Raw genomic sequence first — 13,230 nt, forward strand, 5'->3', positions numbered from 1 at the left:
TGGAACACTGTAAATGACATTATATATCCTTCCCTCCCAAATGCAAATATATAAAAGTTGAAAAAAGAGTTACAAAGAAGAGTTTGTATGACTAAATATTTGTTCGCTTTTCCTACTCCATCAAGCAGTCTAATAAAATGCATTGCCTGCCCTCCCCCCAAGTCCAAGGAAGACTAAGCAATAAAGGCAAAATAAAAGGTCTTACATAATCGATGACTAACTCTTCTTCTTTGTCTTCTCCTCTGAATTTTCTGACAGCCATTTGAATAAAGTCTGCAAATTTAGTGGCCATATACACATCTTCATTCTGCAGCTGAAGTTCACTGTATTTCTGTTTAATCTCTTCTAGCATTCTAAAGATTTTGCAGAAAGAATAAGTTTAATTACAAATGAAAGAATTCTTCAGATAATTCATTAAAAGGTCAAGAGGGACCAAAACTGGGCACCAGTTTGTATGCATGAAAATGCGTGTGTGTTTCCCTGACAACAATGGCACAAAAGTAGTGCATTTTACTGAAATCTGTTGGTTTTATTGTGGGTGTTAAGGAAAAGAAAACGTCAGTTCTGAAATACTCTTAGGTAAACTTTTGGAAATAAATTACAAATAGAATATATCAACTGATTAAATAGTGTATGGGACTACTCTAACCAATACATGGAGGACATTCAGAGCTCTACAAGACTGGTAAGTAATAAGGGCAATAATAAGTTTGGTCTTAAAAAAAAATAATAAAATGCTGGGTTTGTACTATGGCCTGGAATATCCGAGTTGCAAAAAGAAGGTAACATAACGCAGGATGAACTCGGTGCACTTTTAAGCATGGGCTCAATTCCTTCTGTGAAAGGCTCCTCTTTTTGCTCTGGGGAATTCTTTGCTCAGCTTCCCAATTAGCCTCCTGGTCTTGAGATTACCTGTCACTGCATGCTGACAAGTTTGAGTATGACCATGCTCCCCCGTGTGGCTGATGTTCCTGAAGTTAAGGGGAATTTTCCTTCAGTACAAAGAGCAAGATTACATCAGAACTTCTAATTTTGGGAGCAGCAACGTACTACATTTTCAAAGGTAGAAAAGGGAATAGTCAGAGTACTGGAAAACACGGGTGGATTTTTTTTTTTAACACTACTTGATTAACTCTGATTTAGAAGCACCATGACAACTTTGTTTCCATTAACTTTGCCTTCAAACTTTTATTATTTTGAGGGTTTTTTTTACCTGACAACATGCATAGACGATGCTCCAGATTTGAAGAAGTCTGTGGAATCCTCAATTACAGCAACGTTGCTCAAAATACCTTTCCAAATAGCCTAATAATACATAAATATAACAGAGGCAATAATGAATAATCCTCTACAAGAACTATTTATGAAACTGTATTTTCTGTGGTATCTGTGCCTACCACATAGTATTTCAAAGGATTCTAGAACTGTCTAGACATAATGTTGGTCAATAAATTCTTCAGCGTAATTATAAAGATATATTATTTTGTCCATGCTAATTTCACCTAATAAGGCAAGAAACCTGAATGGTACAATGCTAATGATTTTCAGGCCCATTTTTAAAATATCTTTTTCCTCCAAACAATTACTTTCCCCTGCATTATGAAATAATATCACCAGCAGAGGCAAGGACAGCCTGGAGCACTTTGTGACTGGATTGATGGCATTTCTGGCACCTGGGCAGAGCTGAGGAGTAGTTTGAGCCGCACACATGACATGAAGATTTCCACTAATATGAATAGTGAAATAACTGGTAATTAGGTTTCAGAGTTAGCAGGCAGTGTTATGAACTAAGAGTTTGTATTTCTTTTTGCTGTTGTCTCAGTCAGTCAATAGCTCCAGGCAGCATTTAGTTTGCTGGCAAGCAGGTTCAAGGTAATCTTGAAGCAGCAGTTCAAAACATTAGTGCATCAGGCTGCCTGGCTTGTACCAAAAGCCATTGACCCTGTAGCAAGAGTTAGCAGAAGGGAACACATCTGTCATTCGTTGGCTCTGGCACAAAACTCTAACGATAAATGTGGTTTTCAGCTAAGCCCCTGACATCCTCTGCAGGAAGGATTACAGGAGAGGGCAGCAAAGTGCCTCTCCAGCTGTGAGAGGCTTTCTGCTCCGGCTGCCCCATCCCACATCCCTCTGCCAGCTAGCCCCTTGTGTGTGGCTGTGCTAGAAGACAGACAGCACACGCAGGTACAGCTAGAAAACTGCTGCTTTTCTCTTTAAGACTGCTGTTCTAAAGACTCCCTGGAGCTTCTCCAACAGGACCACTCTGAGTACATCCTAGTAACACCACAGTGAAGGAAAGATTTCAGAACTGTCCAAGTCTGTCAGTGTTGAAAATCTCACTGTTGCGAGGTGAAGGTCCATTTGCTTTTCCTCACTCCCACCTTCATCATTCATAGGTATTTACCATAACTAACCCTACAATCACGGTCTTTGTATCACTTGTATCTGAAAGAAAACTTTCCTCTAAAGTGACATGTAAGTACTCCAGTGAATTCCCAATTCCGCCTGAATAACATCAATAACTAAAAACTAAACCCCATATTCTTTGAGTAGTTTTTATTAAAAAACAGTTTGCATGGCTAAATATCAGATATGCCTTGCCTATTACGAAAAATGTGTAATGCTTTTGTCTGAAGTAGTATCTTACTAAAGCAGTTTATTACCCTAATATCTTCTGCCATCTTTTTCTCATCTTCCGTAAGTTCCAGGGTAGTTGTTTCATCAGCAGAGAAGTATTTAGATGCAGGGATCATTTTCCCATCCTCAAACTGCAGATTTCTCACTAGTACCTGCAAAACAAGACGATATGATTTTAAATTATCTGGGAGGTAATACAGCCTTTTATGAAGAGTTTTTAGGCATTAATATGGTTATTGAAATAGTAAAATAAATGGCTGGCAGGAAAACTGCTATGATGCAGGTAATTTAACACTCCTACCTTTCAGATTCTCTCCTAGTATTTGTACATTCTAAGCCACACTGGAAATAAATATGGATTGAGTGAGAAGTAAAACATGAATGTCTTTTCTATAGCATGGCAAAGGATTAATAAACTCCAAGCAAATTAGCTGTCTGTCATTAGCAGCTGGATTTGTATAGCCTGAAAATTCCCACTACTTGCATTTCTGGCTAGAGTTATTCCATCCATGCTCATGTTTGCCAGGATGAGCACTTACCATTTTCCCATCATTACCAAAAACGACTAGACCATTCTTGGTTACAAGTCCAGGTCTTGAAGCACCTTTTATTGCCAGCTCATGTCCAGCAGGCACTGAAGCGTCAAGTAATGATGACCCGTAAAAAGTAACCACCTATAAAAAAAGGTAGTTAGAAGTGCACAGATTCTAAACATGCTCTAAAATTCTAATAATGAAATTATGCTTTAATTACATTAAAGCTTCAATGTAAAACAAATAAAATATAAATTCCTACACAATGAAAACATGTTAAAAAATTATTTCTGTACCTTTACAACCCAAAACATGTACAACTTTGCAGACTGCCTAATCTGCAAAGCCGCTTAGCTGTAACAATGTGCGTGCTGGAACCAGTGCAGAAAGAAGCAGCTTTTGTCAGTGCATGCCCTGAGTGAAAGACCAGCAGAAGCCTGACTGTGACTAGCGGAGTCCGGCTCTGCTCCCAGGCTGGCAATGCTGAACACTGCCTCTCTCCTGGGCTCTTCTGTTCTTTCTGGGCTCTCAAACCAGCAACAGTTCCTAGACATTAGGGCAGAACCAGACTTTTAGAGCAGCCTACCAGCAGATCATTAATAGGTAAGTAACAAAATCTGGACATCACAGCCAGGAAAGATAATGTGATTTTTAAACTGTGTGCAACTACAATGTGGATCAAATGTATAGTACTTCTAATACACTGAAAGGAAGTAGTTGGTCTTGGATAATATGAGATGTATTTATTTCTGCAAATGATCCAGGCCCAAGTCTCTTTAAAATAAAACCTTCTTTGTTATTTCAGTAGCTCACAGTGTTTCATTTTCCTGTTAACACTGTGATGTTGCCCACTGTACAGCATGGGTTGCATTGTACTGTAATGCATGCATACTTCCAAGAATGACTGGCAGTCTGGTTCTACCCTTCTTACTTACTGCTTTATACTATGCCTAATTTTTTTTCAGATACTGCTTTTCTCTTTCTTTGAATTAAATGGATCTATCATTAAAAAAAAAATCTTAACTACTGTGTTCCGTACATTTAAGGTGCTTGTTCTAGATATAGACCAAACATACAGTCATTAGATGAGAGCTGCTCCAATGTAACTCCCATTTGTATTCACCTGTATGCAGACACTTTGACCTTTTTTATTATAAAACTAAAGAAGAGGATATAGAAAAGAAGAATATTCTGGTTTTCAGAGCATACCTGGCCATCTATCATTGCCCATGCTCCAGGCACTTTATCATGCCCTCGAATCCAATTGTGCAAAGCTGCTGCAGGTTGGTCCCAGGAGATCTAGGAAATCAAGACATGCCAGCTAATTCTCTGTTTAGGTATAGGTCAACCTAATAATGTTTTCCTATATAAGAATTATAAATTCTCCCTTCTCTTTCAACTGCTAATTTATTTAATACAGAAAAGGTCTGGTCTAATAAAGGAAGATCAGTGATCTGCAGATGGCTAAGATCAAAGACTTATCAAGTGGGATGCTCTTAGCACTTCCATATTCAATGCAGTCTGTATCTTTTCACAGATTCTCCTTTTCACATTAATATAATGAAAATGTAACTTTCTACTAGGTATTCATTCACAAATAATTAATATTATGACTAAAAATTTAATAAGCATAGTATAAATATAAGGAAGTATGCGTATGTCTGGGGTATCATCTTCTGCTGAAATTCACCTATTCACCACTTGGATCCTAAGTTCTTTAAGAAATCTACAAACTTTTATTAAAATACTTTCTAATCATTTACTAAGTCTTTACAAATTGTTTCATAAATGGAGTCCCTACTACAACTTGCAACTCCTGCAAGACTTTGATGAAAAAGGAAATAATGTTTTAAGAATATCATGTATATTTCATAGGTAACACCAGTGAAAAAGTATTCCTTTATCTTTGCAATATTGTGAGTGTATGTACAAAATTAATTAAAGTATCAAAATAGCTAGCAAATAACAAAACTCAGTTATCCAGCACCCCTCTTAGTTTAAGCACAAAGAATATTTAGAAGCAAGTTATAAGTCAATGAAAACAGTTTTACAGCAAGGAGATTAAGCTAGTTCTCTCCAAGGAAGCTCCTTATATATTACATTAAAGGGATGAATAAAAATCTCCTTCCGCAACACTATTAGTTTCTAAGGTAAGTCAGGAATTAAAATAAGATAAAAAGCATCAACAAAATATTTCAGGTGGAAAGGACTACATTCACCATGGACAAGAGACTGAAATTTTTGGAACATTTTCTACTTTTTTTAAAAAAACTTTTTCTCTGGTCTAGAAAAGGAAAAAGAAGGTACTACAGGCAGCATTTACTATCACTTTATGGTGGCCTTCCCAATCACAAAGAAGATCCAACTTAACAGAGTGGGGGTGTTTAAATCATCTTTTTATCTGTTGTTTGTTTATGTGACCTATAGTTTCTTTCCCTGGTGCCAACAAGAAACATGCAAACACTTGCTTCTCCTAACATCAGATCCTTTTCTGGGAGAGAATTTAGTATGGACTGTTGGTAAAGACAGACAGTTATCTTTGTTCAACGCTGTGTTTTAAAGTATGCTAACATATTAAGAATCCACTGAAGGTGCAGCTGCCATCTAGCTGTGTGTAGCTGATCCCAAGTAGGGCGCCAAGTCTGTAAATGTATGTAACTGCTGAAAGGGAATAGGAACTTGGGGCTCCTTTACACGCCTCCTCAGTAGTCCCAGGAATAAGAGGTAGAGAAACAACTGATTTAAAATTCATGTTAACTTCATATTACTATTGTAAACCGAGTTAATAACTTTTCTAGTGATAAGCACAAAACACAGTGTTATTTAACACTACCTCTGCATTTTCCTTTTTCTGGATCCCTTCATATGTTGCCCCTTCTTTAGGCTGAGGTATACGAGGGGCCTTACCATCAGCAATTAGATGTACAGCTTCCACCTAAGTGAAAAAGCAACAGATTTAATGTTAGTTTGGTTTGCCTTTTTCCCTCAGTTATACTTGTGAATGACAGCAAAAGACTTTCTGCCACAAGGAACTGGTTTATTTTTAAAACTCAGGACTTTCAGAATCTAGGGGACCAATGCTGCACTGTTTAACACATATATGTATGTTTAAACTTCTTTGACAAAAGAAATAGCCTCAAAAATCTGATGGGAGTACCTAGTCACCGAACACACAGCAGCTGCCTAAATTCTGCAGGACCAGAATGTGGCTCAGTACAATTGCATTCAACTCCTTCCTTTTTCTTTCTGCAAAAAGTTGTTTCTCTGCATTTAAATGAATAAATAAAAAATTTCTCTAACGATCCATGCTGAGTATTTTTTTATGCATTTTCTTTTCTTAATTTTAAAACAATACAAAAAAAGGACAAGCATACAAAATCCAAAGCAAATCCACCAGGTCTCTGAACTTAAAACACCTCACCCCTAATGTTCTGTTCTCTCTGGGCCTTTAAAAAATTCCACCTTGTAAAAACATTCAAGAAATCTGTGGAAAGAGCCATATTCCAAACAAACTCAACTTCTTGCCTTCTATGGAAACAGGATATGCTCTGCACACTACCAGCAACAAATATTCTGACACCACCTCCTCAGCTGTTGTGAAGTAGCCCAGCTCCACTGAAGTCTGGGATTTGGCTGAGCACCACAACCGCTGTGTTTCCAAATGCATGCATCTTGTCTATATTTCCTTTACTTTCAAACTTCATCAGATACTTTTCCTCTTAAAATGCTGATATATAGTACAGCTAAACATACCATAGCCTTTATTCCTTCTGGGAAGAGAAACTGGTTATACAGGTCATCCACAGTATCATTTTGGCCGACATCACATTCTCGCTGCAGAAGGATTGGTCCAGTATCCAAACCATCATCAGCCCAAAAAATAGTAAATCCTGCTTTTTTATCTCCTTGGATTAAAGTCCTGGATATAAAAAAAGTCTTACAGTAAATACAAGCAGTATGAAACTAGTCAGGGATATCAACCCATCATTTAGTTTATGTAGATAGAAAAGAAAATCTTAACCATCTTTAATAGAAGTTTCATTGCTCATTTCATAGTCAGGAACCCACAGTTTTGATACTGTTGATGTGTGGCTTCCACAAAGTGATATAAGAAATACTGCAACTGAATCCAGGGTGTCTATCACAGTTCGTTGTGATAATTATTTTGAAAGTATTATAAGTGGTAAGACGCACAGAGCAAAAGGTGTGCACTAGTTAAGACATAACTTGAAAGATGGAAGCATCTAGACAGCATGTTACTTAACAATTCATGGTTGTTTGCTGTAATTAGCTAAGCCTCACAACTTACCTGTAGGATGGCAAGGGAAGTAGCTGTCACACAGCTGAAATAGCTAAACTTGGAGTTGAAAATTATGAATAAGCAACTGTTTAAGGAAAAGTTATTAAGGGAATGTGTATCCAGCCAGATTCGCAGCTGTTATGCACGAACATTGTACTGCTTACAACCAACCTGTGCTGATTTACATCAGCTCAGGATCTGCCCCTGAATCTGCAGGGAACTTCAGCCACTTATATTTTCCAGTCCGCCTCAGAATGATGGAAAATCAAACAGAAGTGTGCCTAAGAAAGCAGCCGGAAACTGAGAGCTGTATTTTTCCTCCATGCTGTTAACCATTTGTCTGCATGCAAACACCAATGCAATTTTCAGTAAGACATATCTCAGGTAAGTATTCCCCTGGCAGTCCATCTTCTAAGAGGATCATCTGAGGCCTGGCTTATAGATGTGAAAATTCATTATTAAATGTAAATACTGAAAACTACACTATTAAAAGGAGTAAAGCACACATTCGTGCAGAGCAAGGGACAAACTCCAAAAAACAGCTGGGGAAGTGAAAGCTTACAGTTAGTTAGCCCATATTGGACCTTTTACATATTTAAGCAGCATTTCTTCTGTTTTATATTACATAAAAATTCCAAAAGAGCACCCTGGTGAGAAGTGGATGTCAGCGTGGCACTGGAGAAGTAGAAGGCGAGTGGGCAAATGTCCCTGATGCTGAACAGGTGACAGGACCAGAACTGCTGTGTGACCCCTGATCTCCCTCTGCAGATGGCCGCTGATAACAAAGTGGCAGCAGCTGGAAGAGGCTGTAAAGGATGGAGTGGGGAACCCTCAGAGGCCCAAGGCTCTTGTTTGTGCCTGGTGCCTCTTTAGCCAGGCCTAACTCACAGGCTTTCTTGGTCACACTGGGGGGGTGGGGGGGTGACAACACACAGGGTCTGATCAGCACCAGGGCTGTAGCCACAACACAAGAAATAATCCATAATGAGAGCAAGGGGTGTGAGGGCAAAACATGAGAATAGCCAGCCAAGGCCAAATCCTAGCTTAGTTTCAAGGTCTTAGGACAACGGCCTTTACCTGAGACGGGCAGGAGCCAATGCTTACAGAAGGAATACGCAAAACAGAGCAAGACTTAGTCATACACCGTTGGGATACATTCCTGTTTCTGGAAACCTTCACCTCAGGAATTTCCTGATAGAAAGTTTGTCTCTGCATCTTCCTGTGGAATAGATCTTGGAGGACTTGGAGAACTTTTCCTCCAAGAGACTTTCTAGAGGCTTCTAGGTGTGCAGTTCCACATTTTAATAAGGGAGTGCATTGAGTGAAAGTACCTCCTTTATTTAGTCAAATCCTACTACCTGATCTCTTTGCTGGCTGCCCCCTAAATTTTGATTAAGTATGAGCAATTGTTCCTTATTCACCTTCCTATGTCTTTCATGGCTTAATACGTTGCTAGCATATTTCCTTCCCAATGACCTCTTTTCCAATCTGAAGACTCCCAGGTTCATTTCCTGTTATGTGGAAGCTGTTCTATACCTTTGACCATCTTTCTTAGCCTTTTGTGAAGCATTTCTAGTTCCTTCATATTCTAACTGGTATGCAGACAGGATTATAAATGGTCTCTTTTTTGAGTAACAAAAATTAAAGTTTTATTACTGCTTACATATAGTCAGGATTTTTCCCCCTTCTGTGCATTATCTTATATTTTTTAACTTTGAATTTGACTTCTCCGTTTCATAATCTCATTTCACATTATCACTTTTACCCATTTGTGTAGAAAGTGTATTCTTTATTACAGATTGACATCAGAGTGACTGGTCTGAAGGTTCCTGGCTTTCTCTTTCAGCCCTGCCCCAAATCTGCAGAACCTTTGCTTGAAAGTCCCCTGGTCCTGAGAAGAGATTCTCATTAATTTATCAGTTTATCTAAAATCTCTTCTGCTCCCAGTTCAGCTCAAGAGGATTGTTCTGACATTCCATACAAACAAGAGCTCTATGGTAGCAACATCTTAAGCTCCTCCATCCTGAATACCAATACATATTTCCTACTATGGTGTTCTCTTTGATAAGTACCTTTTTAAAATCAAACATATCACCCTACGTACCTCCCACCTTTAATGCATTTGGGGAAATTATTATTCAATGTTATGCCGTTAAAAATTGGTTCTTTATTTCTTTTCTAACTGCCTTACTCTCATTTTTCACCTGATTTGTCAGTTTATGCTCCTTTTTATTTTACTCACTTGACACAGCTACCACTTTTTGAAGGATTTCCTTAGACCTCTAATAGTCTCCTTTACTTCTCCATTTAAGTACTTCAGCTGAGCACTTTTTCTATTAAGGATTAAAAATAAGAAAACAAAACAAAATAGGCTTTTGCTTTGAATCTACAACACAGTGTATTTAGATAATCACCATGCTGCCTGTAAGATTCTTTTAAAATTGTTTCTTCATATCTAGACAATTTCTTATTTAATTTAAAAACTGTGATAATGGCACTTCTGTTGTCACAAAAATGCTAGATCCCAGTCTACAGTGGTCATTATCGAAGTGAGTTCTTTCACAGTAACATTTTGAATCTAGCCTTGTGCATTGCTCAGGAGGACAGCAAGATAAGGTTTTATTCTGGTGGATCTTCTCTTACCCCTTCCCTTCTGTGAAATCTTGGGCTCTGCATCAAGCCCTGTTGTGATAGTCATCTAGTGTTTGTGGGGGACGAGCTACAAGGGCAGCGTCCTGCCTATGAAAACTCCAGGTTGTCGATTTGCCTACGTGAGTAAAATATATGGATGTACAGATCACATCACTGATCTGCCCAGAATAGCAGCTGCACTTGCATTGGAAATTATAATGAATCTTAGGTATGAAGAGCAGTTCATGAACCAAATACTCAGCTGCTTCAGAGAAGTTCCTTCTGAGCAGTTGCAGGTCAACAGAACCGTGCCAGCATTTACATGAGGAATGGGTAGAGACTAACATGCTAATGTGACATATGCGTACTTTTGATGCACAAAACTCACCAGTTAATTGCAGAAGCTCCTCGGTGGCGTGGTAGAATGGATGGATGATAAATAATCGAGCCATGTTTCGGGCAGTCGATAACATCCATGGGGATGAACTGTGTACAGAACGGAAGGACGTTCAGCTCTGCTCCAACCGATTTGTAGGCTGCAACTACTTCCTGGATAGGTTTGCCTTTAGCTCTCCATCTGGGGAACTTGAAAACAGGAGTGCCGTCCTTCTCCGCTGCCAGTGCTGAGGGGCAAGAACAATATTTTTTAAAATTCATATTTTGTATTAGAAATTCAAACAGAAATCAGAAAGATAGTGCACGACAACTCAAGCAGATCATCAAGGTTATGATTAGAGTGCCCTTTGTTCTGTTCTGTATGCTGTTTAAAAACCTTTGGATGTATTTTACTAATTCTGTCTTTGATTCCCGTCCTACACCTTATGTCTTTCTCAACTTTAAGATCACTCTTATGACTTGGCTAATAAGTACCAATGAAAGCAGTAAAGAATTATGAATGTTATTGACTATTGAACAGTGATGCTTCATTTCTTGTCCAGTCATTACGCTTGCCTGCAAGTGGTTGGGTTTAGCAAAACTTAATTTTCCAATTCAGTAATTTGTACGTGAATATGACTACATACAACTAAGACTCACTCATGTCACATTTTGCCATGCGGTGCAAATAATTACAGATGCTAGTGGCCTTCAGTAATTTCTTCAAAATTTACTGATGCCTTCTGGATATACTTTCATTTATCTGTGAGACACACCGCTTCACCCAAAATTAGGCTCAAAGGTGAGAAAAACCAACTGCACTAATTGCAGAGAGGATTTTCAGGTGTTTGATAAATTCCATTGCGCAACTTAACAACTCATCACAGAGTAGGACGGTAGAGTCAAACTTGGCATCTGTTGAGCTGTATGTGTAATAGGAAGAAAAGGGAAAACAAGAAGAGGTGTAGAAAATTCACCTAAATTAATTTATATTTCTAAACACATTTTTGTACTTTCCTGTCTCTTTTTCACTTCTGAAATTGGATCTTGACTTCATCCTGAAGCACCTTTAGCCTATTAACTTAGGTCTTAAGTAAATACTTAAATATAATTCCATGGAAGTTAGTGTGTACTGCAATTGCTTTTAGAAATGAAAACTGTAGCTGTCTGAAGATACAGAAACATTAGCAAATTTAACTTGAGACTTAAGCTCTTTCAGTCATCCGGAAGTAACACGGTATCTACTAATTTTTTTTTTTTTTTTAATCAGGAGAACAATAACCTAATTCTATGCTTTAGTTAAAGTAAATATACAATTGAAATCAGTGGAAGATTTACTTAGTTGCATCTGCTAGTGTAATAACCGTACAATAATAGTTTATATAATGTAACTAAGTATTATGGTATGCTTCCAGAGCTGGATAGTCAAATCATCTTTTCCTAAACTAATAGTTGCCTCCTCTAATTCTTCTGAAGCGTGATTAAATCTTTTAACCAGGTAGAGTTACAGAATGTAATAAACTTGAGAAATATATGCTAGTTTGGGAAAGCCATAGCCCAGATAAGCAAAACTTATGTTTGATTCTTCCCTCATATGAGTTGTGTAGAAACATGTCAGGACCCAACCAAAACAAAACAAAAAAAAAAAAAAAAAAAAAAAAGGTTTGAGATAGCACATGGAATGCAGTTTTAATTTCAGATTATCCATAAAGGTACATTCCATTCTGGCACTTCTACTTGCTAATCATATTAACTCACTATTTTTGTGCCACTGAAAAAAAGAAAAAGTAAAAAAAGAAGTTACAATTCAGACAATTCCAAAGCAGCTCCTTTGTCACTCTGGGTTCTGTTCTATGAGTACAATTCTGAGTACCTGTCAAGCAACAACTCTTTCTTTAGGAAGTCCAGAAAATCCTTATGCAATCTTGACAATGGAAAAAGGAGCGCAAAGCCTCCTCTAACCTTTTCAGTGGGTTTTCCATAGTTCAGGTGGAAAAGAAATAGGCTCTGCAGGTACACTGCCACATGCAAGCTTGTCAGAAAAGGCAGAAAGCCAGGGATGAACAGCCTTGGCTCTGTACCTTGAGTGTCCCAGACAGCACAGTGAGATAGGTGACAGACATTTGTGCTTGAGTACAGGCTTAGCAGCTATTTGCTTTAAGATACAGATCTTCAGGATCAGAAAGCAATCTTCAGGATGATTACCTCTGGGATGTACATTCAAATAACGTACACAGATTAATTTATTTTTCAAATATCTTAATGTATGGCCCTGTATGGTTAGAAACAACTTTTAAACACTGACTAACCAACAAGATTAAACCGGTTCTGGGACTTGTGTTTGTTAAAGCATAGCTCTTGTGCTGCATCCAGTGTAATAAAGGCAATATAGACAAGTCATTTCCATGTAGAGATCTCCCTCTCACGAAAAGGCAAGTTTGTTATGTATGCCTGTAATTTTAACATGTGGATTAATGTTACACTTACCCAAAGGATCAGCTTGTCCATTCCTGTCAGGTACTGTGAATACTCCCACAACTTTATGTCCCTCTTTTCTCAGCTGCTTATAAACTTCTTGTCCAAAAATACTTTGACCTATAAGGGCTAGCTTTAGCTTATGTTGATAGGCCTGGTAAAAAGAATTAAAACAAACCATGTTGTAGGATGCAAAGAAAATACGTTGTTGCTTACATTTTTCTCTTGTTCTTCCTTTACCAATGTTCACTTAGATTTAAAATGGAATAGACTTTCCAG

The 13,230-nt window shown here is 38.0% G+C and overlaps 1 protein-coding gene across 2 annotated transcripts in view; it reads right to left on the reverse strand.

Moving 5' to 3' along the window:
* The window catches only part of ALDH1L2 (aldehyde dehydrogenase 1 family member L2), a 42,111-nt gene that overhangs the window by 14,727 nt on the left and 14,154 nt on the right, over positions 1 to 13,230 (reverse strand). For both annotated transcript variants that reach the window (XM_027797614.2, XM_055711130.1), the window contains exons 2-10: positions 12,964 to 13,105; positions 10,490 to 10,724; positions 6,924 to 7,089; positions 6,004 to 6,105; positions 4,380 to 4,469; positions 3,177 to 3,311; positions 2,664 to 2,789; positions 1,214 to 1,305; positions 206 to 353 (exon numbers count right to left, since the gene is read on the reverse strand). In XM_027797614.2, the coding sequence (XP_027653415.2) occupies positions 206 to 353; positions 1,214 to 1,305; positions 2,664 to 2,789; positions 3,177 to 3,311; positions 4,380 to 4,469; positions 6,004 to 6,105; positions 6,924 to 7,089; positions 10,490 to 10,578 (948 nt within the window). In that variant the 5' untranslated portion in view covers positions 10,579 to 10,724; positions 12,964 to 13,105. The remainder of the gene's footprint in view (positions 1 to 205; positions 354 to 1,213; positions 1,306 to 2,663; positions 2,790 to 3,176; positions 3,312 to 4,379; positions 4,470 to 6,003; positions 6,106 to 6,923; positions 7,090 to 10,489; positions 10,725 to 12,963; positions 13,106 to 13,230) is intronic.

This window comes from Falco cherrug, chromosome 5 (assembly GCF_023634085.1).
Source record: "Falco cherrug isolate bFalChe1 chromosome 5, bFalChe1.pri, whole genome shotgun sequence".
In the NCBI taxonomy this organism is placed as follows: domain Eukaryota; kingdom Metazoa; phylum Chordata; class Aves; order Falconiformes; family Falconidae; genus Falco; species Falco cherrug.